The following is a 26,127-nucleotide window of genomic DNA, read 5'->3' as shown; positions in this document are numbered from 1 at the left end:
TGAAGGGAGGCAGCAGTGGGGGCTGGACCTGGAAGCATGAGGCAGTCTTGCAGAGGTGAAAGGAGAGGCTTATTTCTTCTCCATGCAAATTAGAGACTGTCTTCCCAGGCTCTTCGGGATCTGGCCTCTGTGCCTCTCCAGCCTCAGCCTTCACTGCTCCCCACTGCCTGAGAACCCCGTGCTCCCACTGGGGGAGACACCGTCTCTTTGCATGAGCTGTTCCCACTCCCTGAAAGGCCACCCATGCCACACCCTCCACCCCTTCTTTGTTCTCACTTCACTAAGGGGACGATCTCCCACATGTCACAAAGCTTTTCCAGTTCTTTCCCCTAAAATGCAGGATTGCACTCTATCTTTAGCCCTTTACAGATAGTCCCAGAACTCTACAGAATGGAACTGGACCCTCTGACCTAGCTCCCTCAAGCCTCAGCTGCATCCCAAGGAAACAGTCCCATGGCCTTAGTATTTTCAACTTAGCTCTGTTTCTCATGTGACTGCATCTCTTTTCAAGCCCCTAGTCCCTTCTCTCCTCAGCCCCGACACTGCAAATCGACTTGCAACTTATTGTTGCCTGACTTAGGAAGGTTTTCTTGGTTCTCATCTTCTGGTCCGTGAAGATGAAAACCAATTTCTCCTCCTTCCAGGCCAGTGGACTGCTAGGTCTGCAATTAAATCTTATTTTAATAAATGTCGATGGCTGAAGCTTCCATCAATGTCAGTGTTGGAAAAGACCAAACACAAGACTGGTTTATTCGCAGAGTCACAGGAGTCCAGCTCCATCTTCTATGTCTCTGTGCCTTGAATCCTGAATTCAGTCACTTTTCCTTTTTATTATGTGATGCGTGTTTGGGGATACAGGTGGTGGTGGCAGAGACAGGCTGTTTCCAGGAAGATTTTTATTTTGCTGATGGGCATCATTCTGTATTTTGATTAGCTTTTATGCTTAGAAGCCACATGGGTTGACAGGACTCATATGAAATAATTTAATAGCAGTTTTCTTAGTACTTGCATATGTAGTGGAATGTTAAAATAGGACTCTGTGTTTAATTTCAGTTTTAGCAGAGGATTTGACTCAAAACAAAATATGGCAAATAGCCCTGCATTCAGAGCTAGAACACCTATGCAGGACTGTAGAGGAGGTACTCAGTCAGTCTTTTGGCTCTTCTTAGCCAGTATCCACTTTGAGAAAATAAAAGTCCTGATGTTGACAGCAAAGTCCTGGAGACCAATGAGATGCACCATCTAAACCAGATGTTCTGAATCTGAGTTAAAAAAGACATTTTCAACTTAGATGGATCCACTATATATTTAGATCCATGCATAGGCTTCAGAGAGTTTAACCATCTGCTTCCACTCCTATTTCTTCCTTATTGTGGTAAAATAAATACACATAACATAAACATATCATTTTAAGCATTTGTAAGCGTACAGTTCAGCAGCATTAAATATACTCGCAATGTTGTGTAACCATCACCGATATCTACACCCAAACCTTTCTCGTCATCCCTCATAAACAGCACACCCATCCACTCTGAGTGTGTGTACACGTGTGTGCACTAGTTCCACTTCTGTGCAAGTTAATAGCTATGCCCTAGAATGTCTAGAACCACTGCTCTGCACGTTTCTTGGTGTTGCTGTTGGCAACAAGTGGATGAATGGACGCCAAGTCCAGCCTGCCCTGAAGTTCTTACATTCCTTCTAATGCTATTCCAGGGCCACTTTGAGCCTCCTCCTTCCTCTGCCCAACCAGGAAGGAAAGTGTGCTGAGGAACCCTGTTAGCAGCATAGAAAAGAGAAACCTAGCTGCTTCTTTTAGAATCTTCCTTCATTCTGACTATTTCTAAGCTGCATAATCTTGTAGGATTTCTTCCTCTTTGCAAACAACTTAATTTTTGGAAAATATATGATCAACTTGGTTTTCTTAAAGGGCTCATGATTATTTGAAGGTCAAATTTTTCTTTTCTTTTTCCTTCCAAAGCTTCCCAAAGAGATCACCATAGCTCCCAGTTGTTTCTGCTGGGGTTTGCTGGGTGACAATGGCAGTTGTCCGTAAGGGAGTGACTTTATAGATGGTATTCACCTCTCTTCTGCTACCATGCGTCAGTGTCAGGACAGGAAGTGATGGGGCAGAATACAACCCTGGCCTGGGACCCAGAGAATCAGGAAGCCCCCCTATTCTGGTTCTGGAGCCTTCAGTGAATTGAATGTCTTAACCTTGGAAAAAATAGCCATCACTTGATATCATAATCACCTCGCAAATGTAAGATGGAATTGTAGCTAATAATCATCAGGCGGTATACACATTTTATTATCTTTTTTATTGAGGTGAAATTCATATAATATGCACAAATTCTGAATTTTAAAAAGGACCCTAGAGTCACATCTCAGCTGTCCCTCTTCCTGGGTAAGTCACTTCACCTCATCTAAAACTCAGTGTTCCCCTGTAGAAAATGGAAATGACAATAAGGAGACTATCCCACAAATACTTCGAACATTTTTCTGTAGGTTTGCTGTAAGGAATGCTTTTGATAGCGGTGTCTGGCTTAGAGTGAGCATTCAGTAAGGGGCAGCTATGGTTACCATCAGTAAAAATAAAATGCCAGATAAATGATTGACTGAAGGACCTTTGTCCTCCAAAAATGGTGTCAGATCCTTAGAACACCGGGTATGACTCCTCAGTCTGATTCTCCACAGCACCTTTTTGCTCTTATGCTCAGCAGAGAGGATGCTTCTGTCATCCTCTCTCATGCTTGAGGAGACAGAAAGATGCAAGCCAAACAGCATCCAGCCCTGGTGCTGTTCTGGCCACTTTTCCCACTGGGTGGCATCATGGCAGCCCTGTAATCCATATGGTGTTTTCTGATGCTCTGCATCTCCGGGAGGGGTTCAAAGAGACGGCAGATAGCATCGTGAAGTGTCACCTGCCCAAGAACTGTGCTTACTGCATGAAGCTGTGAGACCCAGAGAGCTACAAAAATAGCTTACAGTGGTTGAATTCCCTAAAAAAATTTTTTTTGGTTTTGTTTATACCTTAATGTTTTTCCCCTTTAGACAGAGCACATGCTTTTAAAAAATTGTAATTGTATGTTTGCTTACTGGTGTATAATTATATATCAAGTAAATATGTAATTACAGAGTACTTTAAATTAATATTATTTACTCGATTGATTTAATGATTCTGAACAATGAGCCTATTGCGCAAGAACAATTTAGCCAGCTTTTAGCTGAGACTCATTAGAGATACTGCATTTAGTGTTTGTATGGGGGACATACAGTTTCTAGAAGGTTTAAAAATTCTGCCTGAGAAAACACATTTCCTACACTTTTGCATGACTGCAATCTAAAAAAACAGCAGAACTGGTTCACCGTTCCTTCCTCAAGATATTGTCCATGTAGACAAAGACAAACTGTACTGTGAGAAGAGATTGCCAAATAGAAGCCGTTCCTTCATTCTTTCACTCATTCATTCACTCAGCAGATGGCGACTGAGTACCTGCTGTTTGACTAGTGCGTGGACCCTGGACTCGGGTTACAGAAGTGAACGACGGTCTCTCTTCTCGTGGAGCTTGGTGTCCGGAGGGGAGGCAGATATAAACAATTGATTTGAATATGTCTTGACAAGAAGCTGCCACTTACTGTGTTTCCATTGTGCTACTTAATTCTCACTGCAACCTTGTAATGCCCGTTTTTACTTTATACACGAGAGAGTTGAGGCTTGGGGAGGTTAATAACTTATCTAAGGCTAATCAGGTAGTAAGTGGTAAAGCTGAGGTGGACACCCAACTTGTGGGCTTAACCATTTTGCCCTACTGATAAGCCATAATGGATGAAAGTGGACAAAGTGACTGTCCCACTTCCTACAATGTGCTAAATGAACGTGTGTTTAAATGAATGAAAATGCTGAAGGTTGCCCCCAAGGAGTTGTGGGTTCCTTCTTTAAAAGAGAAAGAAATAAGATCCCCTGAAAAAGCATATCTTTGGATCCCTCAGCAGCACTTTGCACGTTTTCACTTTCATCAGCTGCGATAAAATTAGGGTTAGTGCAGGATTTATAATATAATCCTATAATTAAGCATCTAGTAGGCAGGTCAAAACATTTTATACTAAATAGAAATTAAATTCAATGTAACCTCGCAGAATTTTTAAAAATACAAATATGTGCTTTAAGTCATCTCGTTTAATTTAAAATGTATTTCAAAATGTGTTTTCATAGCTTTACTAAAACAGAATTTTTTTAATTAAAAAAAATTTACTGGATTAAACAAGTCTTCCTATGTTCAGACCCTGTCTCCGGCTCTTCCTGGCTATGCTAAGAGGACTTAGCGTCACTTCCAGAAGTTGTTCAGTGTGATGCCCTCACATGGGGAGGAAGTGGCTCAGGAGATTAATTTCCTTCTGCTGTGTTCCTTCAGGTCTCCGAGTGCAGCTGGCCCATCAGGCAGGCCCCCAGTCTGCACAACCTCTTCGCTGTGTGTCGGAATATGTATAACTGGCTACTGCAGAATCCCAAAAACGTCTGTGTTGTCCACTGCTTGGTGAGTGCCCTTGTGTCGTGGCTGTTGTGGCTGTCATTTGTGGTGGTTTGGTTTGGTCAAATACAAATGACTTTAACACAGACTGGTGAATGGGTCATGCATAAGTTGAATAAGCATTTAGTAAGACTCTACTTAAGAACTAGGTGATGTGAGGGATAGAAAAATGAGGGGGAAACGGATTATTCTTGCCTTAAAGCTTGAATACCAGTGGGAGAGGCAGATATGTGCCCAACCCACATCCTGCAGGGCCTCTGGAATGTGCTAACTATTATAAAAATGGGAGAAACAAGAGCTGTGGGTGCACAGGCAAAAATGCCACTGAGTTCTGTGTGAGTAGAGTTGACATAAACACACTGGAATATTTTTTTACCTTTATGTTTGAATAAAAATGAAATAAAAACACCTGTACCCTTGTAAGTTGTCACATAGACTGACTGTATTTTATAGCAGTTCCCAGTGGGACTGATGATTTTTCTGACCACTGACTTCTTAGAGTCCCTTTCCCCAATCCTTCCTCTGGAGGCCTCTTACCTATTGTTTAAAACTCAACTTTAGGTAAAATCTTTCTGACTCTTTAGAGTATTTTCACAATATGGACCTTCCCACTGTGTATCTTTGTCTTTGGTGGCATTTAATACACTGCATCATCAAAAGCTGGTGACTTGCCAGTTTTCCTGCTAGACTATGAGCGTCTTGTGGGTAAGAAGTGTGCCTTTTTTAACCTTTGTACCCCAGGGGTGAAAGATCTGAGTAAATGATTGAATCCATGAACAAATGAACACACAAATGGAATCTGAGCATAAATACTGGAACTGTTTATCACTTCTATAAACTTCAGGGTATATATTTTTTTGCTATAATCTTAGTTGGTGATTTTCCTCCTCTTTCTTGAGGGCCAGTTGGCTAAAAGAGGAATGAAAACTGAAGAACATTTTTACTTCTTTCCATTTCTGATCCCCAAACTCTTGACATTAAAGGAAGAACACTTGGCGTTCATTGGAGTTTAATGTGAAAGACCAAAGAGTTTTCCTTTTGGAGGCAGAACAGACTGTGTAATAGGACAGATTATTTTTAGAAACTAAGCAGGCTTTAGGTACTTTTCTCTTCATTCAAGAACTTTCTAAAAATTCAGAGAGCCTAGGTCTGGCAACTTAGTGAGGGACGATCACTCAAGAGAGAACAGAGGCTCCCATTTCTAATGATGCAATTATAATGAATAAAAACCCAATGAAGACGAAAGAAGAGGCAGGCAAAGGGTTATGACACTGTAGTCTGCTCTGTAGGTTTACTAAAAAAGGATGTATATGAGTTGGAAGTCTGCACTGAGTCTTTGGAAATGGAATTGAAGCTGGAGGTGGGAGCTTTTATTTTTATTCTAATAACACAGGGAACTAACTATATTCAATATCTTGTAGTAACTTATGGTTAAAAAGAATATGAAAATGAATATATGTATGTTCCTATATGACTGAAGTATTGTGCTGTATGCCAGAAATTGACACAACATTGTAAATTGACTATATGTCAATAAAAATGTATTAAAAAATAAAAATTTTTATCCTATATATTCTGCTGTTTTATAAAAAATAGCAAGCATATACTTATCTTTTAACTTTAAAAAATGAATAAAACTTTAAAAAAGACCTGCATGGCAGAGAAAAAGGAGGGGAATTGTATCCAAGAGCCATGAACCTGTTAAAAGAGTGTAGGAAGGCTACATTCTAAAAAGAAACAAGGTTGAGAAAAATGTCTTTTTAAAAAAACAGTAAGGACAACAACAGATACTTGAGGCAAATGGTATAATCTTAAATCCTTCATTCTGTTCCTTCATTGGGAGAACGAATCTTAGGCTAGAAAGGGAGTAACAGTGATAATGAAGATGAAGTTGATAGTGAGACAGTTAAAGAGCATCGCAGTACTTAAAGATAATCCACTCTCTAGACTTAAGTTATATGACAGAATGCTAAAAGCACTTGGAAAAGCAATTATGGGTTCCTTATGTAACATGAGGAAACCGAAGAGGTGCCAGGCAAACAAGCAGAGGAGACTTTTCCCAAAAGACAGGGGAGGTTGATGCTGGAAAGTTACAGGCTGGTGAGCCTGATGACAGTTCAAGGCAAAATTCAAATATAAATTCTGCACAAATGACTTTAAGCTCTTAGAAAAAGGGAGTCCACATTGGTTCATTATGAACACATGTATCAAACCAACTGAACTTTCAGAACATGACTAGTAGCTTATTAGAGATAGTTTATTGGATTCCTGCAAGACATTTCCCAATTTCTTATATTCAGGATGGAGAAATTTGGGCTAGATTGTTATACATTTAGTCAAATACTGGCTGCATATTGCTTCCAAATCTAGGCAGTTAATGGATCAGCAGCCTCCCAGGGAAAGGTTGCATTTGGTTGACCTTTTAATTAACAACTTTGATGAAAACGTGGAGATCAGCTTAGTTTTCTCAGACTGGGAGGATCACACAGTGAATCTGGATTTTAAAATTTTTGCAGGTTGGTCATCTAGGAGAAACTACCAGTGTGAAATTAAACACAGGATAAATGTAAAGTCCGGAATTCTGGTTCTAAAAGATTAAGTGTATTTGTCTATTAGCTTAACACATCATCTGAAGAAGAGCTAACGGTTTTAGTGGATAGAAAGAGCAATAAGAGGTTACGGTGAGATTTACCTTGCATTTAAACTGGGTTAGCCTGGGGTTATGCTAATAAAAGCATAGTGTTCTAACCACACGAAGGAAGATACTTCCTCCCTAGTTTTGTCAGAACACATCTTATGTCTTGCATTTCACATCTGGGCAGCACATTTAGGGCTGTTGTTTTAAAACGAGTCTGTTCAGAGGAAGTACGCCAAATGATGACGTCTCTTAAAGTGGAATATCAGGGAAGGAAGAATGGAAGGGATTATGTATTAGGTTTCTTCAGAGAAACAGAACCGATAGGATCTGTGTAGAGATATACATGTAAGAGAAGATTTATTATAGGAACTGGCCAAACGATTCCAGAAGCCTAGAAGTCCCACAGTCTGCCTCCTGCAGGATGGAGAACCAAGAAAGCTAGTGGTAACATTTAGTCCATGTCTGAAGGCCTGCAAACCAGAGGGGCTGCTGGTGTAGAACCAAAAACTGAGAGCTCCAATATCCAAGAACAGCAGATGATGGAAGTCCCAGCTCAAGAAGACAGAGAAATCGCCTTTCCTTTGCCTTTGTGTTCTCTGCAGGCCCTCCACACACTGGGTGATGCCAGCCCACTGTGATAAGGGGGGATCTCTTCACTCAGTCTCCTGATTCAAGTGCTGAGATCTCTTCCAGAAGCACCCTCACAGACACTCCCAGAAATAATGTTTTCCCAGCTCTCTGTGCATCCCTTAGCCCAGCACAGTTGACACATAAAATTAACCATCACAGATCGGCCATGTTTTCAAATGTAGAAAATAGAAAAGTTGATGGCATGGAGAGTATTTCAGAAATGTGAAGGGTTGTCCTGGGGAGGAAGGAGTAGGTTCACTCTCTGAACTGACTGAAGGGAGAATGAGGATTGTTCAGTGGAATAGACTGCAACTCAGCATATTCAGTAAGGAAGAACGCTGTAGACTGTAGCAGGAAGCTCCCTGTCATTTAAAGTATTCTAGAAGAAGCTGTCAGGAATGTTATTGTGTGCATTCCTGTGTTGACTGCGGTGGAATCAGGTGAAGCTTCTTTATTTATATGAATCTAGGAACATACTTTGGGTAAAATATACACACAGCATATTCCAAAAAGCAGTATTTGCTTCACCTGTGAACTCTACCTTTGGCTCTCAACTGAGAGACCTCAACTGATCCTACAAGTCCAAAGCTACTTTGAAGACTAGATTATTTTTCAGTAAATATCTACAAATCAAATTTATATTGCTGGGTTTCTTAGGTTAGTAGAGAGTTGATGGTCTCCTAAGAATACGTCTTCCCTTGCTGCTTTGTGATTTAAATAGCTGGGATGGATTCTGGTTTTCATGAAAACTATTTTGAACTAACACGCACCCCCAGTTAAGAAGATTTCTCTCCTCCCCTCCTACCCTCGCCCCCAGTCTCTCTCTTCTAATTGCAAGCACAGCCATTCTCAGTGCTGTGGCTGATTGGTCCTGGTTATGACCAGTTCATACATTTTCTCTGATAGGACGGACGGGCAGCATCGTCAATTCTGGTTGGTGCTATGTTCATTTTCTGTAATCTCTACTCGACTCCTGGCCCAGCTGTTCGATTGCTGTATGCGAAGCGACCAGGAATCGGACTTTCACCATCTCACAGGAGGTAATGTAAGCTAGAGGCAGGGCAGGTGCAGACGTGGTCTGATTGGTATCATGTAGCTAAAACAGGGAAAAAACCTTTTTCAGATAATGGACGTATTATCTTTCCTTTAGTGACAATTGCTTCTTTCTCTTATTTAAATTGCATCTCCTTACATTCTTTTGAATTATCATTCTGATGATGAAGTCTGATTTTTTCCCAAAGCCAGCCCTTAACTGATACATTTACTCTGCTGGATCAAACAGAGATAGATGTTCAAACATTGAGCTCGTATAAAACCACCATAAACTTTTTCATCTGATAAATACCCCTTTATCAGCTCTTTGGAGGGAAGTGTGGCAGTGCCACTAGCTAAAAAATTTTCCTAAATTTTCGGCAGTATTCTCTTTTGCTAGTTAATGTTTAAGGAATTAACACAGTAAATGTTTATTATAGGTTAATATTTTATGAGAACAAATTTTATAGCAAACTGGTTATCTCTCCCGGTGTGGTCAGCACCAACAGTACGTCTTCTGTTTTAGGTACCTGGGCTACATGTGTGACCTCCTCGCGGACAAACCCTACCGCCCTCACTTCAAGCCTCTCACGATTAAGTCCATCACTGTCAGTCCAGTTCCCTTTTTCAACAAGCAGAGAAATGGATGTCGCCCTTACTGTGATGTACTGATTGGAGAAACCAAAATATATACAACCTGTGCAGATTTTGAACGAATGAAGTAGGTCATGATACTTTCCTTGACTTCTTCTTGCAAATTGCTCAATTCCTATGTAAGTTGGGTCCCATTCTTCCTTTGAGGACCACATCATTGTGAAATAGCTGATATTAAAAAAAAAGTTCCACATAGGTGGTAATCACAGAAAAGCACACAGCCCCCTTTCAAATGGTGATACAGCTAAGGGACCGACATGAGCTACAGTGAGGGTTAGGACAGTGGTGTGGGGTAGAAGAGCTGGACATTTAAGGGGGAGATGACCTTGGGGAGATTTGGTGAGCATGGCGGGAGAATCAGGAATGAATGAGGTTTCTAGGTGAGCAGCTGGGTGGATGCTAATGTAATTTTAAAAGTTACATAATCTGTAATAGAAGCAGGTGCCGGTGAGAGGTGGTAGGGGATGCAGAGAGAAGGGAGGGGATAATAACAGAAAATGAAATTAGTCTGAAATAGATTGAATTTCAGGATTGGTATCCAAGACCCTCACAGAGCATTTCATTGCTGTTTCTGTATTGATCTTGGTTGGGTTTATTCGTTCTCTCTCTGTTTTCATTATTAATTCAAAGTTGGGGAAAGGTAAATACACCGGGACAACATGTATTTGAGGAAAATGATTTTTGCAAGTGGGCAATTGATTTATCGGAAGCCTGGATAGGATAGAGAGAGGGGGGCCTGGCATAAGACCACCGGCATCCCGTGGCGGAACCAGTTTGCACCCGATTGGCACTGGCTGTGCTCCTGACTTTGCTTAGGATGGGACGGGGATGTCCACATCCATGAGCCCTCTGTCTCAGAAAACATACACAACTGTGCCTTGAATTCTAACGGGCAGAACAGTTCTCAGAGCTTTCAGAGATGCTCTTCCTGGGTTATAATATTCAAGTTCGGCTCGAATGAAAATTTTGCTTTTCTTCCTTAAAAAAAAAGATAGAAATGATTCCTGGGTTCAGGCCTGGGCAAACAGGTCCCTTGGCTAGAGCCACAGAGGACTGTACCTTTATACCTGTGTTACTGCACCAAAGTAGTCGCTTTTTCAGTGTATGTTTCTGTCTCTGTTTAAAGAGAATACCGTGTGCAAGATGGGAAAATCTTCATTCCCTTGAGCATCACCGTGCAAGGAGATGTGGTTGTTTCCATGTATCACTTAAGATCAACCATTGGAAGCCGGCTACAGGCGAAGGTATGATTTCAGAAAGAATCATGACCTAAGCTCATCTGATCCTTTAATAGGAGTGTTTCAGAGTCTTTTCTCTATGTCACTTTGGGCTTGAGTGATTTCCAGTTTTAGAATCAGAAAAAGCATGAAAAGATTACTTATGCCCATCCCCCTCATTTTACAGGGCAGGAAACTTAAGACTCGGAGGTGGTGACTTGCCCATGTGATTTTTGCCAGAAGATGGCAACCCTAGAACTAAAGAAGGGCAAACCTTGCTTTTTACAAGGTTGTGCTTTTTTTTTTTTTTTTTTTAAAGTGCCCCCTTTGCATCAGTGTGAGCAGAGATATTTCTATTAAGGATGTGGGATTAAGTCATTATACTTTTCCAATTTTTAAATTGAGATAAAGTTAACCGAACATAAAATTCATCCTTTAGAACTGTACAATAGTTATTCTTAGTATTTTTAAAAAGTTGTACAGCACTGCTATCTAATTCCTGAACATTTTCATCAGCTGCAAAGAAACCCTACACCTATTAGCAGCCATCGTCCATTCCTCCTCCTTCATCCCCTAGGCAACCGGGGATCTACTTTCTGTCTATGGATCTGCCTATTTTGGGCATGTCATATAAATGGAATCATACAATATCTGGCCTTTCGTGACTGGCTCCTCTCACTTAGGCTGATGTTTTCAAGGTTCATCCGTGTTATAGCATGTATCAGTATTTCTTTATATAATCAGGTAATGTTCCATCGTTTGGCTGTACTACTTTTGTTAATTTTTTTATCAGTTGATGGACATTTGAGTTATTGCCACTGTTTGGGTATTGTGAATAATGCTGCAAGTAATTGCATTAAAATTCTTTTAATTTATTGAAGTACGGTTGACTTAAAATGTTACATTATTTTCAAGTGTACCACATAGGGATCCCATATTTTTGTAGTTTACATACCATGCAAAGTAATTATAAAATATTGACTATATTTCCTGTGCTGTACATTACATCCCTGTGACATATTTATTTTATAACTGGTAGTTTGTGCTCTTAATCCCCTTCACCTATTTCACCCCTCTGCCCTGTGGCAACCACTAGTTTGTTCTCTCTATCTGAGAGTCTGTTTCTGTTTTGTTATATTTATTCATTTGTTTTGTGTTTTAGATTCCACATATGAGTAAAAATATATAGTATTTATCTTTCTCTGTCTGACTTATTTCACTAAGCATATTACCTTTCAGGTCCATATATATGTATGTATGTATGTATGTATATATATAACATATTTTATTCTTTTTTATGGCTTATACATACATACATACACACACACACACACACATCTTCTTTACCTAGTCATCTGTTGATGGGCACTTAGATTGCTTCCATATCTTGGGTATTGTGAATAATGCTGCTATGAACTCAGTATTAAAAATAAACTAACAAAAAGCCAAACAACCAAAGTTTAATATGGACAGAAGATCTAAATAGGCATTTTTTTTCCCAAAGGAGATATACAGATGGCCAACAGACACATTAAAAAAAGCTCAACATTACTAATCATTAGGGAACTGCAAATCAGAAACACAATGAGATATCACCTCACACCTGTCAGAATGGCTATTATCAAAATGGGAAATAACAAGTGTTGGCAAGGATATGGAGAAAAAGGAACCCTTGTGTACTGTTGGAGGGAATGTAAATTGGTGCAGCCCACCTGTAGAAAACAGAATGGAGTTTCCCCCTAAAATTAAAAATAGGACTACCATATGATCCTGCAATTTTGCTTCTGGGTATCTATCTGAAAAAAACAAAAACACTAATTTGAAAAGATAATAGGTACCCTAGTTCATAGCAAGTAATTGCATTTTAATTCATCAGATATTTGCTAAGGGCATGCTCTGTGCCAGCCATTGCCTAGGGGTTTAGGATCCACAAGAATAAGACAGTATCCATGCCATTAAGGAGCTCAGCATAGCAGGGGAAATTCACATATGTACAAACATTATAGAGATAGGGTGAGATGCTACCATGGGAGCAGTTTGTTTTATCCAGTGGTGGCTGAGAAAGGCTACAGAGGATGTGGACTTTCAAGGTGGGCCTTGAAGGATGAGTTCATTGAATTGGAGCAGGGGTATCCTGGACAGAAGGAATGGGATGAGTCAAAGTATGGCAGGGTGCAGGAACACAGGGCATTAGCAGGTGAGGAAGTGGCTTGCCAAGGCAGAGCTCATGGAGAGGAGAGGCTTAAAATGAAGCTGGGCCAGCCTCAGATGAGATCATTTAATAATCACAGGAAACAAAGGCTCAGATGTAGAATCAGTTGACAGTGGGTGGCTTCCCAAAGTATAATCTTTTGATCTGATTCCCTTTTCACTAATTGATTATAATGTGCTTCTCTCGTATTTTTAGGTGACCAACACGCAGATATTCCAGCTTCAGTTTCATACAGGATTCATTCCACTGGACACAACTGTTTTAAAGTTCACCAAGTGAGTGCTGTTTGGACAAAAAAAACCCTTTTCAATCCAAACTGCTGTAAGATGCTGGGAGTCACATGTCCCAGGCTGTGCTGCAGCTTTCCCTCGAATCCTCTGCTGCAGGACTGTTGAGTGTGGCTGAGGAACACACAGAAGCTGGTTGCATCTTATAACTTTCAGTTGGGTATGATTTATCTTAAACACAAGTGGATCAGCCTTCAAATAGAAAGGTCTAAAATACCATGTGAGGGGATAAGAGTGAACAAAGAGGAAACAAAGTTTCAGTACTGTGATCCTTTGCATCTATATATCCTTTTGTGTTTTTCACAAAGGGAAGGCAGTGTCATTAGCAGTAAGATAGGAACAGTGACCCATCAGAATGGATGCCAGGCCATAGCGCTGAAGCAGGGTCCTGGGGGACCCCCATGCACCAGATACTAACCCTTAGCTGCTATATTATAATGTGGTCTAGGAAACTCAAAGGAGTGGCTGAAGCTAGGGTGATAGGTGGGAGTTGCTGGGGTCAAGATAAGAGAAGACACTCAAGAGCTCAAGATGATGGCTGTGGGCCTGTTTCACTATTTTAACAACTGATTTGACCATGTCGGTGCATGCTGGCTGGGTGTATCCACCCTGCTCTGTAGAATGCGATCACATGCTGCAGTGTTCAAATTCTATGAGTAGGCAATATTCTCTTCTTTTCTGTAGATAAGGAAACTGACGCTCAGGAAAGCAAAGTTTCTTCTCTGGTTAATGGTTGATTTTTCCCTAGAAAGGAGACTCAGAGTTCACCTAAGAATCACCCTTCAGTGGTTTCTGTGCTGATCATCATACTGGTTCCACTGTTTTTCACTGATCTTACTCTTTTAAACCCCTATCTAGACCTGAGTTGGATGCATGTGATGTACCAGAAAAGTACCCTCAGCTATTTCAGGTGACTCTGGATGTAGAACTACAGCCCCACGACAAAGTGATAGACTTAACCCCACCGTGGGAACATTACTGCACAAAAGACGTCAACCCCAGCATCCTCTTCTCTTCTCACCAGGAGCATCAAGATACTCTAGTCTTAGGAGGTATGAGTCACCTGGTGGCTTTGTGTCTGGGACGAAGCCTCTGGCTTATTTATCACATTGACTTCCTTCCTGCGTTTCATTGATGTCTTTGGTCTTGCAGGACAGGCTCCGATAGACATCCCTCCAGACAACCCCAGGCATTTTGGGCAAGGTGGCTTCTTTTCCACTCTCTGTTGGCAAGGTACTTCCAAGCATTTCTTTGAGTTACGTGGTTAGGTGGTTAAGTCACGTGGTTCTTCTATAAAGGGGATTAGTCCTTAAAGCAGCCTGAGTAAAGCAGCACTTAGAAGTCACCCATCCAGGGTCCTCTGTATTTCACATTCCTTGCTCATTCCTTTTCCAAATCAGCAGCTTCCCTACTTTCAACTCCACAGATGCTCTCAGACTGAAGCAAAAGGCCATCTTAAGCTGAACCCTACCTTTTCTGTCTATGCAGTGTTTCAGATCACATCTGTTCTGGGTTTATGAACAAGCTCGATGTTTTCTAGGATCTCCCTTTAGGCTGCTGACAAACAAAGAACTTAACAAAGGACTCTATCTCCTGCCCTTAAATAAATATTCAAAAAATATAAAATCTGGCATTCCCCCCCACCCGCCTTCAGGGCTCTAACCACTAGCAGGGCAGAGCTGAGCTTCTGTGGTGCAGTGAAGGCAGACACTTTGTCCACATATCTCTGCTACTTGCTTTAACAACCTTGGCAGAAATTGGGCTTGATCGCAGTGTCCTTTTCTGCTGAACCTGGAGATGTGTTTAGAATCTTTCCCAATGTGACACTTCAGACATTGGCATTCTGAGTGATACCTGTTTGCCATCCTTGCTTTAGAGTTTGCTGAGGTTAACTGCAAGTCTTCATGTAGAATTGCTTAGTAAGGACTTTCTCTAAGAAAGGGGTAGGAAGCTGGCTTTGGGGATGGTTTACTTAAAATCCTCTTGATTGACCTGCCTTTGCTGTGTAAACATAAGGCAGTATTTCTGTGGCCTACACAGAGTTTTCCATACTTGGTGAAAAAAATTGTTCATAGAATTCCTTTGAATTGAAAGGCTTACTTTCAGAATTTTCTACTAGAAATGAGATCAACATTTAAAATTTGGAAAACCCAGTGAAACCTAGAAGCAGATAGATGTCCCAGTCCCCTCTTGGTTTCCCCTAATCTTTCTTCCCCACATAAGGGCTTTAAATAAAACTTCGCTTTTACTCTCCACTGCTATTCTAGTAAGTAATTTAGAAATCACTCCTACCAGGCTATGAAATAGGTTTCAGATGAATGCACAATATTTTATCTGAACCCCACAGAGCCAGGTGGGTTTAAGAACGTTGAATTTTTTTGATTTTAGGAAGGTGATATGGTACATAAACTGCATATTCTTAGTAATCAAACACGTTAATATGTCTGCAGTGAAACATAACCCATAACCCTGAGTGAAATCAGTGGAGACTGTAAATACTTTCACGTCAGTTCCAGTCAGATTTTTCCACCAGCTGAGTTTGCGCCACGCTTAGGGAAACTTTTCCTTTTTCAGAGCTTTTTTGCATTTCCAAATTGGGGATGAGGGATGTGGATCCATGCTTGATTTGGAATGTGGCTCAACCTGACAGTAAATAACAAATTTCAGTTGGGGGTCTGTCTCAAGGAGGGCCTGGAATTCACTCACCAGCCTCTCCATTCCTCCCCCAGAAGAGGCCTCTTTCCTGCTGCCCATGTTATGCTGAAAGTATCTCTTCCCTGGTTGGTGTAAGGACCAGCCTGAGCAGAGCCATTCCCTCTAGTCACTTACTAGGTCTGGGATTCCCTTCTGCTCCAGACTGTGGGAGAAAGGCCTTGCTTGGGGCTGCAGGCCACATGGAGAAGAAAAAGACAGTGAGAGGAGGCAGTAAAGGACCAGGAGATAGTTTTTTTCCAAAGCACTTAGCATAGTACTTGGAAAAGAATATGATTGTAATGATGATGATGACAATAATAATTTAAAAAATAATAAAAATCACTGAAGCACTACTTACTATATCCATCTGAGCACTTCCCATATATCATCTCATATAATTTTCACATCATGTGAGTTAGGTTCTATTTATTACCCATTTTTCTGAGGGGAAAACCAAGGTGCAGAGAAGTAAAATAATTTTCTCAGTGTCACAGAGCCAGTAAATAGTGGAAATAGGATTCAAACCCAGGCTGACCCTAGAGTTCTTGCTCTTCTCTCCTATGATCTGCTGCCTCTCGGGTGCTCCACAGGTAGTAATCGAACATAATGTGAAAAACATCAAGTTTTTCGTGGGTAAGGGTCTAAAAGCACTGCCTTCTCAGGCTGCCCCTTCTCTCTGTCTGAAGTTGTGTGCATACACTCTACCAAAAAGCATTCATTCTGTGGCTAGCAAGTAACTGTCTCCCGGCATGCTGGCCTTCCTTAGATCAGAAATCGGAGAAATCATTCTGTGAGGAGGACCACGCTGCCCTAGTGAATCAGGAAAGCGAGCAGTCGGACGATGAACTTCTGACCCTTTCCAGTCCACACGGCAATGCCAGTGGTGACAAGCCTCACGGCGCCAGGAAGCCCAGCAAGAAGCAGCAGGAGCCGGCTGCCCCTCCGCCCCCCGAGGATGTGGACCTTCTGGGTCTAGAGGGGTCTGCAGTGAGTAAGAACTTCTCTTCGCCAGCAGCTCCTCCCACCAATTCTGAACTTCTGAGCGACCTGTTTGGGGGTGGAGGTGCCGCCGGCCCTGCCCAGGCTGGACAGTCGGGGGTGGAAGACGTATTTCATCCGAGTGGACCTACCTCCACCCAGTCAACGCCACGCCGGTCTGCCACCTCCACCTCCGCGTCTCCAACGCTAAGAGGAGGAGAAGGTAATTTTTTCCATGCTGTGCTGTGCCTCTCAGGGTTGAATGATAACTTTGGGGCCAAGCAGGTAGAATCGAACTTCCCTAATAACCTAGGCTTTTCTGATCTCCCTGAAAGTCCCCGAAAGGTCTGTATCTTCATTTGAATGGGTGCTACAGGAGGAAATAGAAATATTGTCCATTTTGGTAGGATAGTCTAAGAACGAATATTTGAGCTTGTCGCCCTTCCTTTATTATTATTATTTTTTTAAGGGCTTCAATCCCTGAGCTGCTTTAGTTATTTCTGCTTGGATGTGTAGACTGGTGAATTATTATTAATAATAACAGCTACTCTTTGTGAGGTGCTTACTATTTGCCAAACATGAAATTTAACACTAGCCATGAATTCAGTCTTATACAAACACAGTAAATAGGTGCTATTATTATCTCCATTTTATAGTTGAGAAAATAGAGGATTAGGGTCAAATGGGTAGCATACTTCTATACGGCTAGTAATTGACGGGGCTGGGGTCCAAAACTAGGACCCCAGAGCTTCCCCTCAGTTTTCCTGTAATGCCTTCCTGGAATTGTAGTCTTCTGAATACACTTGGGCTGTGCAGAGAAGTACTTAGTTACTTCAAGAGACACTTAAGGGACTCCTGCCAGCAGCCCAGCTGATGGAGCAGAACAATTGGTGCCGGATAAAGAGACTGAGCCCCATAAAGCTCTCAGTTAGTTTCACTCTGCTCATTGCCACAGACTCAACAACCAGTGTGGGGGGTCGCCCACAGTTTTTTGACATTTGCAGGACAGTGGGGTAAGCAGAGGTCCATTAGAGAATCTAAAGAACCAGCTGCCCTTGTCACTTGGTCATCATTAACCAAGATGGCATCACGTTAGGAAGAATAAAGAGGGCTGCCTTAGCTCTCCAGCCGAGTGGTAACCTTTAGGAACTTCCCTTCCCAAGCTCATCCTTCAGTTCTCAGAAGGCTTTGGGCTGGTCTTGATTGAAGGTAGTTCAGCTGGAGGCTTTCTGCATATGAGTGAGCCTCAGAATCATGGAGTGTCGGTGCTGAGGCTCAGGCTCTTTCGTGAGTTAGTGATGCAGTGTGAAGCCAGGGCCCCGAATCCAGGCTATTTCCTCCATGCCGCAGCCGTTCTCACTCACCGAAGTGAACAAAAGCTCTGTCAGGAAAGAAGTCCCCATGATCCAAAACAGCATAGTACTTACTGATGGTCACGTTTTAAGACCATGCACCTTGTGTGACTTTCAGTGATTTAATTCATCATAGGCCCATGCACAGAGTTGTGCTCCTGTGTCAGAGCCGGCACAGGGGGCGGGTTGCTTTCAGACATTAGTTCAATCTGTGCCTCGGGTTACAGACTATGAAATTGAGGCTTAAATATATGAATTGACTTGTCAAAGGATACACAGCTGATTAGGGCAAACTTATATCTGGAACTCAAATAGTCTGTCCTCCAAGAGGAAGTAGAAAGAACACTGAGTCCAGATTAACAGGCTTGGATTTGAGTGCAAGGACCGACACATACTTGTGTCGCCTTATTAAAAAACCTTAACCCTCTTTGTTGTAAAATGGGGATAACACTTCTCTATCAGCACTGTTATAAAGACTAAATTTTGAGGTCTTGTGTTGGGAAGTTCACTTTTAGTTATTGGAGAATGCTGTTAATTTAACAGAAGGTGCTATTAAAAGTATACCAAGTAATATTGAGAAGACGTTAGCATCCTCTGCTGATTAGCTTCATACTTACAAATTAGGAAGTGACATCTCACTACAGGGAGCTAAAGGGAATTTTGTCTGTTGCCCAATAATGAGGAATTAAACCCCTTTATATATATGCCACCCTGCCTGGTTTTCATCACACTTATTTCACGCCTGTGAGGAATGTGAAATGCTGCTGGGAAATTCCTGGAATTTGAAGTAGGAAAATTGGAGCATGACTCCAGCCTTGTTATTTACTTAATACTGGGCAAGAAACCTGGCCTTCTGAACCTCAGTTTCATTGTCTGTAGAAGGAAAATAATACAGCTTCTGTCTGACAGGGAGATTTTAAGGGTCAGCTGAGGTATTATGAAAGACAATGTAAACCCTACAGAAATGATATATTATTAACGTTATTGCATTGCTGCTGGAAACCTCAGCTGCCTGCTTTGTTCTTGTCTTAGTTCATTCACAAACTTTTTCTCGCTTCACCACATCTGTGTCTAGTTTCTAGCAAGTTGTTTACAGGCAGTGTTTTGGAAACAGTTTAGTGTCATAGGACACAAGGTGTGATGACAGTTCAGTTTTTGCCACACTCATTTTCTTCTCTTTTCAACTTTCAATGAGCCAGAGACCACAAAAAACACAAAACTAAACAAAACCTGGTGGCGAGGTTTTCTACTGTTCACCTTAATAGCAAAGCTCCCCGGCCTGGTATTTGTCCACTAATTCACTTAATATGAGGACAGTTTATTTACTGAGCATCTCCTATGGTCCAGGCATGGTTTTGCCGCTCACTGATTCCTCTTAGTCTGACTTACTTCATGCTGTTAAGATGCCACAAGTCCATCAGGTAAGTCCAGAATTCTCCTTTGTCCACAAAGGTGGGATTATTCCTGTGTGGTTGGAAATCCTTGGGCTCATCTGTTGTTAACCCTGGTGGCAGTTTAAGGATAGGCTGGGCCTGCGGAGCACCTCAGGAAGGCAGGCAGCATCCTGATTTTTCCAGTATTTGGCCTGGGACCTTGCAAGAGTGACAGCTCTTTAATATTTACTGAATGAATGAACTCATTGTGCAAACACCTTTTTCCTGTTGTTTTCTAGGTGCCACCTTTGACCCTTTCGGAGCACCTGCTAAACCAGCAGGTCAAGATTTGCTGGGTTCTTTTCTGAACACAGCTAGTGCTTCCAGTGACCCCTTCCTTCAGCCTACGAGAAGTCCTTCACCCACAGTGCACGGTAAGGAAGCATTTTATATTGTGTTCAGTGGAACAGTGTTTTCCACAAGATGTCAGTAGGTGCTCAGATATAAAAGCATTCTGTAGGTGTTTTTTATTTTTATTTTCTTGGAAAAGCTATATAATACATTTCTCCTTTGGAAATTAATAATCTACATTCACATATTAAAAGCTCTGAGCTGTCTTACAGGGAGGAAGCCTGCCTAACTTAGTTTTACTCAGCTTTCCTAAAATTTAATTTGACTGTAGGATTTTTTTTTTTTTGCATTACAGCTACATGCACAGAATTTAGGGCACCATTGATTGTAAGACTTATCTTTATTTTACGTCCTGTTAAGAAAGAAGGAAAACATTGCCACTTTTAGTTGATTGGAAGATGTGTACTAGTTGAAGTCTATGAAATGTGAAAGAATATGAGTCCTAAGTTAATAAAATGTGATGTGATGAGCATTCCACACAATTAGGATTCCACAGAACAGTTCAGAATACAGCACCCTGATATGTTAGCCTAGTTCTGTCTGATCTGAAGCCACTGGCCACGTGTGGCTGCTGAGCACTTGGAATGTGGCTGATCTGATTTGAAATGTACTCTACGTGTAAAGCACATACCAGATTTCAACAACTTAGTACAAAAAAAGAATGTGAACTATCTCATTAATATTTTAGATATTGGTCACTTAATAAACTATTTTGAATATATGAGGTTAAATAAAACATTTTATTAAAATTAATTTTACCAGTATCTTTTTACCCTTTTAATGTGACTACTAGAAAAAATTTTTGATCACACATGGCCCACATTATATTTCTACGTTAGAGACAGGTTTTGTGGAAAGAATTGTAATCGCATCCGTTTGTGAGAGCCAGAGGGTATCGCTTAGGTAACACTGATTAAAACCAAAGCTCTTCAGTGAAGGACAGAGGGCTCTGAGCTGGAGGATTGATGCTCATGCCTGATGTTGAAGGCTATTGGACACCACTGGCCTCAACCTCGAGGGCCATGTATTGTTGAAGACACCCTGAGCCACCCTGGAGAACACAGTCCAGCCATCAGCTTGACTTCATGGAAGCCACACAAGTGCACAAGTTAGATGCGTTGTGCAACTCTGGTCAAACTGTAACGGCCGACAATGAGAAAGCAGCTCAGAAACAACCTTTGTGGCTGATTTACTATTGGTCTTAAGTCTCAAACTACTTGAAGTGGGTCTGCAGGACAACATAGAAGAAATTCACCTCCGACCCTTGAGTAGTGAGTGCCCCCTTCTGAGAATCTCCTGATTGGAAGTTGGCTCCTCTGAGAGGAAAGATACAGGGAGATAGGTTAAAGCCTTGTTGTTGTTGTTGTTCACTTATTTCAAATGTAGGTTACGTCATTGCTCTGCTCAAAATGGCTCCCTGTTTCACTCAGCATGGAAGCCAATGTGTTTGGAATGGCCTATGTAGGCCCTGTGTGCTCTGAGTGCCCGGTGCTGTGACCTCATTTCCTATTCTCTCCTTCCCAGCCACACCGGCCTCTCTGCTTTGCACAGGAGCCCCCTCTTCCCCAGAGATCGGCCTGGCTAATTCCTTCATCTCTTAGATCTTCGCTCAGCTGTCCCCTTCTCAGTGGGTCTACTCTGGCTGCTCCATTTCACACTGAAACCCACCCCCCTGCCTCTACGTTGCATTTTCCTTTCCATTATACTTGTTAACTTCCAGTATACTCAATAACTTACTACGGGTTGTTCATTCTTTCTTGTCTGTCTCTCTCCACTAGAACACGAACTCACAAAGGCAGGGGTTCTTGTTTGTTCGTTTATGAGTGCTTTCCTCATGTCTAGAAGAATTATGGCCCCACAGTAGGGTTTATCTATCTTTCCATGGAATGTGTAACTATAAAATAAATTCACTCATTTTTTCCCTAAGTGTCTTTGTTGCAGAATGGTACTGTTAATAAGGTGAAGTATTTGCCTGACTTTAATACTTTGAATTTACTGTTTGCCTATGACTACTGCCCGTTGTGTCCCACAGGCATGGATTTCATGCTTAGGCACGGTGGTACCGGACGTGGTGCTCTCTAGTGAGCAGGATAGGAGATGTTTATTACCCGGTTTCAGCCAGTCAACACTCCTTGTGGCCACACTTACTTTAATCTGTTCCATGCTAGTTTAATGGAAGAAGTTTCCACTATCCTTGCTGAGAAGGGAATTTTTCTGCTGTTAGTGGGTCATTTGCATCCTCTTCATGTACAGCTGAGACTCAGATGTCAGATTGCCCACCTCTGATTTTCACAAGGCACCCTCAGTCTCTTCTGAAAATCAAGAAATATTGCCTTTGAGTTCTACAAACATTTATTGAACATCTACTCTGAAGAGACTAATCACTTCGGGCATAATTTGGAGAGAAGTCTAAACAAATAACCATAATAAAAGGGGGATGGTATGTAGTCAGTCCCTAGTACATGTTCTGATTGACTCATCACTCTCCATTCATGTCATAGCAGAGGAGAAAACAAAATTTCAGTTCCAAGTTGCTCGTGCCGCATATACTTGTTAATGCCAACCTTACAGCAATTTAAGTTTAATTTCACCTTTTCTTAAAATTGTCTACTGACTTTGTGTTCAGTGTAGAGGTGGGACAGACAAAGATGAATAAGAGAGTTCTCACCTTCCAGGAACTCAGCCTAAGAGACAGACATATGCACAGTTATAATTCACAGTGTAGCTATGGAGGTAAAATAAAGGTGAGCCAAGGATGGAACAGAGACAAGCAGTGTATGGCTTCCACCCACGCTGATGTAAGTGACCATAGATGTTGGCACAAAATAACAACATTGCAGAATGTGGAGAGAGCTCAGAGCAAGAGCTGAATCACTTGGGACCTTGACAGGCCACGTGGGCCTCATGAAAGGGAGAGTGTTTTCCCGTGTGAACTCAGAAAAGTGGACACCGAGCTATCTTGTACTGACTCTTTTTCTTCTCCCCATTTGCAGCCTCCAGTACACCTGCTGTGAACATTCAGCCGGATGTTTCGGGAGGGTGGGACTGGCACACTAAACCAGGTAAAGGTCAGCAGGTTAATTTTGTGCATATTTAACCGGTTGCTTAAACATAATCCTTCACCCAAGATGAAGTGAGTACTTACAGAGTGTCATAGCTCAGCTGTGCAAGTTCCTGACAGCCCGCGTTTGGGCTGGGCTTTTCACGTTGCCCTCAGTGACACGACAGTGCGGCATACTTCACGTTACTTACCTTTTCTAAGTCTCATTTGCTGAATGTCTGCCTTGACGCTAGAGTCTGACAAATCTGGCTAACTCAACCCCTTAGAAGCTCTTGGATTTTTCTGTACAAGTCTGGACCTCAGTTTTCTTTTTCTTTTTTTGAACCTCAGTTTTCTTATCTGTAAAACAGGGTTCATAATTCTTATCCCACACAGCTGTATAAGTTGAAGTGAAATAACTTATCTGAAATTTCTCACACAGAGTAGATGCTGAATAATCTGAATAGACTTCTTTCTTCCCGAAGAACTTGTTTCAGGGCTGGATTTTTCTGTAACAAATCAACTCTCTTTCTCATGGCTAGTATTGTATCTCTTGAGAGCTGTCTGGTGTGATTGTGTTCCTGATGCTGTGCAAGTTACACAACACACACACAATATATATATATATATTATATCCATCTATCTTTATATATATATATCTTTATATATCTATATATCACAGCAACTTTCTAAAGCAGTTGCTGTTTCCTTATTTAACCAATGAAGCCCCGAGAAGTTAAACAGCATGCCAAGGGTCACTCAGCTAGGAAGTGGCAGAACCAGCATTCAGACCTGACTTCAGACGAAGTCAAGTGACACGTGAGGTAAACGCTAGACCTAACAGTTTCCAGGGTGGCCAGGACACAGCATATCCCTTCTCTGTTCCCTGTCCCTGCTCCAGGCCACTATTCACTTAAGTCAGGGGAACAAGGTCTAGCAGCTTCTCACGCGGTTGCAAACCCTGTCCCTGTTTGCCTTTAGAGACAAGGTGAGCAGTAGCTCTGGGTTTCTGAATTTCAGAGTTCAGCCTTGGGCAACTAACTCATTTTCAATGATCTTATTTTTTTCAGGCAGTTTTGGGATGGGGAGCAAGTCAGCTGCCACCAGCCCAACAGGCTCGTCGCACGGCACTCCCACCCATCAAAGCAAACCCCAGACGCTGGATCCTTTTGCCGACCTTGGGACATTAGGTACACACGTGGCAGGTTAAGATATAAATAACACATATGGCTGCAAAGCCTCAAATCTAAACCTTTGGTGTTAAAATAAGCTGGTATTTTTACCAGGGATCTAAAATCATGTGTATTCTTAAGCTGTACTCTAAGACCCGAGATTGGCTCTTCAAAAAAGGCAACAGACTTCAAATATTGGGTTGGAACTCACCCTTGTTAATCCATTTCTCCAACGCCTGATTGTGGAGTAGTAGCATGAATGAAATTAGGACTTCTGGGAACATCTGACAGCAGAGTCTGGCTGCAGCAGAAGTCACGAGCACGTAGGGAAGCGCTGAGAAGCGAGGCTGCTCAGGCAGATTTGTGCCACGTGGGGCAGCCATGCGCCGGCCTTGCTGGGACGTTGCCAGTGAGGTCCTCACACTGCACCCCTCCTCTCTCCATTGACTGCAGTGCCCTCTGGTCACTTTGTAAAACTCCATACAGAAAATAGACTCTCTGGATAGTATTTCCAAAGTCTTTTCCATCAAACGTTTAATCATTGTTATAGAATAAGTGTTTCACGGACAAGTAGTTTTGGAAACACTGGGTTCAGTGGACTTGGATTACAGAGAAAACTTCTGAGAATCAGTGCTCACGGTGATGCCCCCATCCCGACTGGGATACAGGATGCAGGGTTCTCAAACTATTTCACCAAGGAACCTTTCTTCAAGGAGCAGTTCACTGGACTGGCGAGTTCTGAAGCCTTTTCTTCTTCCTTTTCCTTCCTCCTCTGGGCAGTGCAGAGTTGTTCAACAAGGGGAAGGTAGTCCTGACGCAAAGGTTTAAATGAGCCACGTAGATGATTTGGTTTCTCAGAAAGCCCTCCTGAGCCATTTAAGAGCCAAGTTGTCTGCAGGGAATGAGAACATGGCTTCCATTTTATTTTTTGCTGGTAATTGTGTCAGAATCCTGACCTTCCCTTTTGTACTCTTTAGACCTTTTAGGAACCCTCAAAATTATTTTCCCATTTTTGTATCTTAATATCAACCTCAGATTTTAAAATAATAACATTGTATAAAATAGGCAAAGTTCTACTTCAAATAAAATCTTACTCACTGTTCATTCCACAACTATTTATTAAGTGCCGTCTATGTGCTAACACTATTTTAGTAAAAACCAACCAGCCAAACTAACAAAACCAAAACAAAATTCCTGCCTTCCTAAAGCTTACATTCTAGAAGGGAAAGGAAACACAAAACAAATAAACATATAGTGTCAAATAATAAAAATAACTAGTATTTATCTGGAGGTTTTACTATGTGCCAGACACTATATGAAGTGCTTTACATACATCATTTCATTTACTTTTCCCAATAATCTTTTGAAGTAGGGACCGTCATAGTCCTCATTTTGCAGATGAAGAAACAGGGGCACAGAAGTTTAAGTAATATGCCCAAAGCGCAAGGTTTCAGCACCATGAAGACTAGTTCTGGAGCTTGCACTGCAACCCCCATGCAGACTGCTGAGAAAAGAATAAGGCAGAAGGTGATGGGGGGTGATGGGGGGTGATGGATGGGCTGGGGTGTTATATCAGAGATCAACTGGTTAGGGAAGGCCTCACTGGAGAGGTGACCTTTATAGGAAGCTCCTTTTAAAAATCCAACATCATGTCTTGCATTTAGTTGTCATGTCCTTTAGACACCTTTAATCTGGGATCATTCCTCAGCCTTTCATGACATTGATACTTGAAGGGTCCAGGCCAGTGGAGGAAGTCTTGCCTGGTTAACTTTGATCACTTGGTTAAGGTGATGTCTGCCAGGTTCCTTCACTGTAAAGTTACCGTTTTTCCCTTTCGTAATTAATGAGTAACCGGGGGAAATAATTTGAGACTGTTCTATTTGAGGATATCCTGTTCTCCATCTGACT

General features: G+C 41.8%; 1 protein-coding gene across 6 annotated transcripts in view; it reads left to right on the top strand.

Moving 5' to 3' along the window:
- Positions 1-26,127, top strand: part of DNAJC6 (DnaJ heat shock protein family (Hsp40) member C6) — a 127,908-nt gene that overhangs the window by 90,128 nt on the left and 11,653 nt on the right. For 5 of the 6 annotated variants that reach the window (XR_012511187.1, XM_074376323.1, XM_074376325.1 and 2 more), the window contains 11 exons: positions 4,413-4,535; positions 8,704-8,837; positions 9,356-9,550; positions 10,610-10,727; positions 13,108-13,187; positions 14,058-14,251; positions 14,352-14,432; positions 16,660-17,094; positions 19,896-20,030; positions 23,001-23,069; positions 24,118-24,237. Coding sequence is in view for 5 of the 6 variants with exons in the window: in XM_074376323.1 (XP_074232424.1) it covers positions 4,413-4,535; positions 8,704-8,837; positions 9,356-9,550; positions 10,610-10,727; positions 13,108-13,187; positions 14,058-14,251; positions 14,352-14,432; positions 16,660-17,094; positions 19,896-20,030; positions 23,001-23,069; positions 24,118-24,237 (1,684 nt within the window). In the remaining variant the exon portion in view is untranslated. The remainder of the gene's footprint in view (positions 1-4,412; positions 4,536-8,703; positions 8,838-9,355; positions 9,551-10,609; positions 10,728-13,107; positions 13,188-14,057; positions 14,252-14,351; positions 14,433-16,659; positions 17,095-19,895; positions 20,031-23,000; positions 23,070-24,117; positions 24,238-26,127) is intronic. The other variant, XM_074376324.1, reaches the window with a different exon arrangement.

This window comes from Camelus bactrianus, chromosome 13 (assembly GCF_048773025.1).
Source record: "Camelus bactrianus isolate YW-2024 breed Bactrian camel chromosome 13, ASM4877302v1, whole genome shotgun sequence".
Lineage (NCBI taxonomy): Eukaryota > Metazoa > Chordata > Mammalia > Artiodactyla > Camelidae > Camelus > Camelus bactrianus.
Note: the sequence above shows the minus strand (reverse complement) of the source record. Positions and strands in the feature narration are given on the sequence as shown.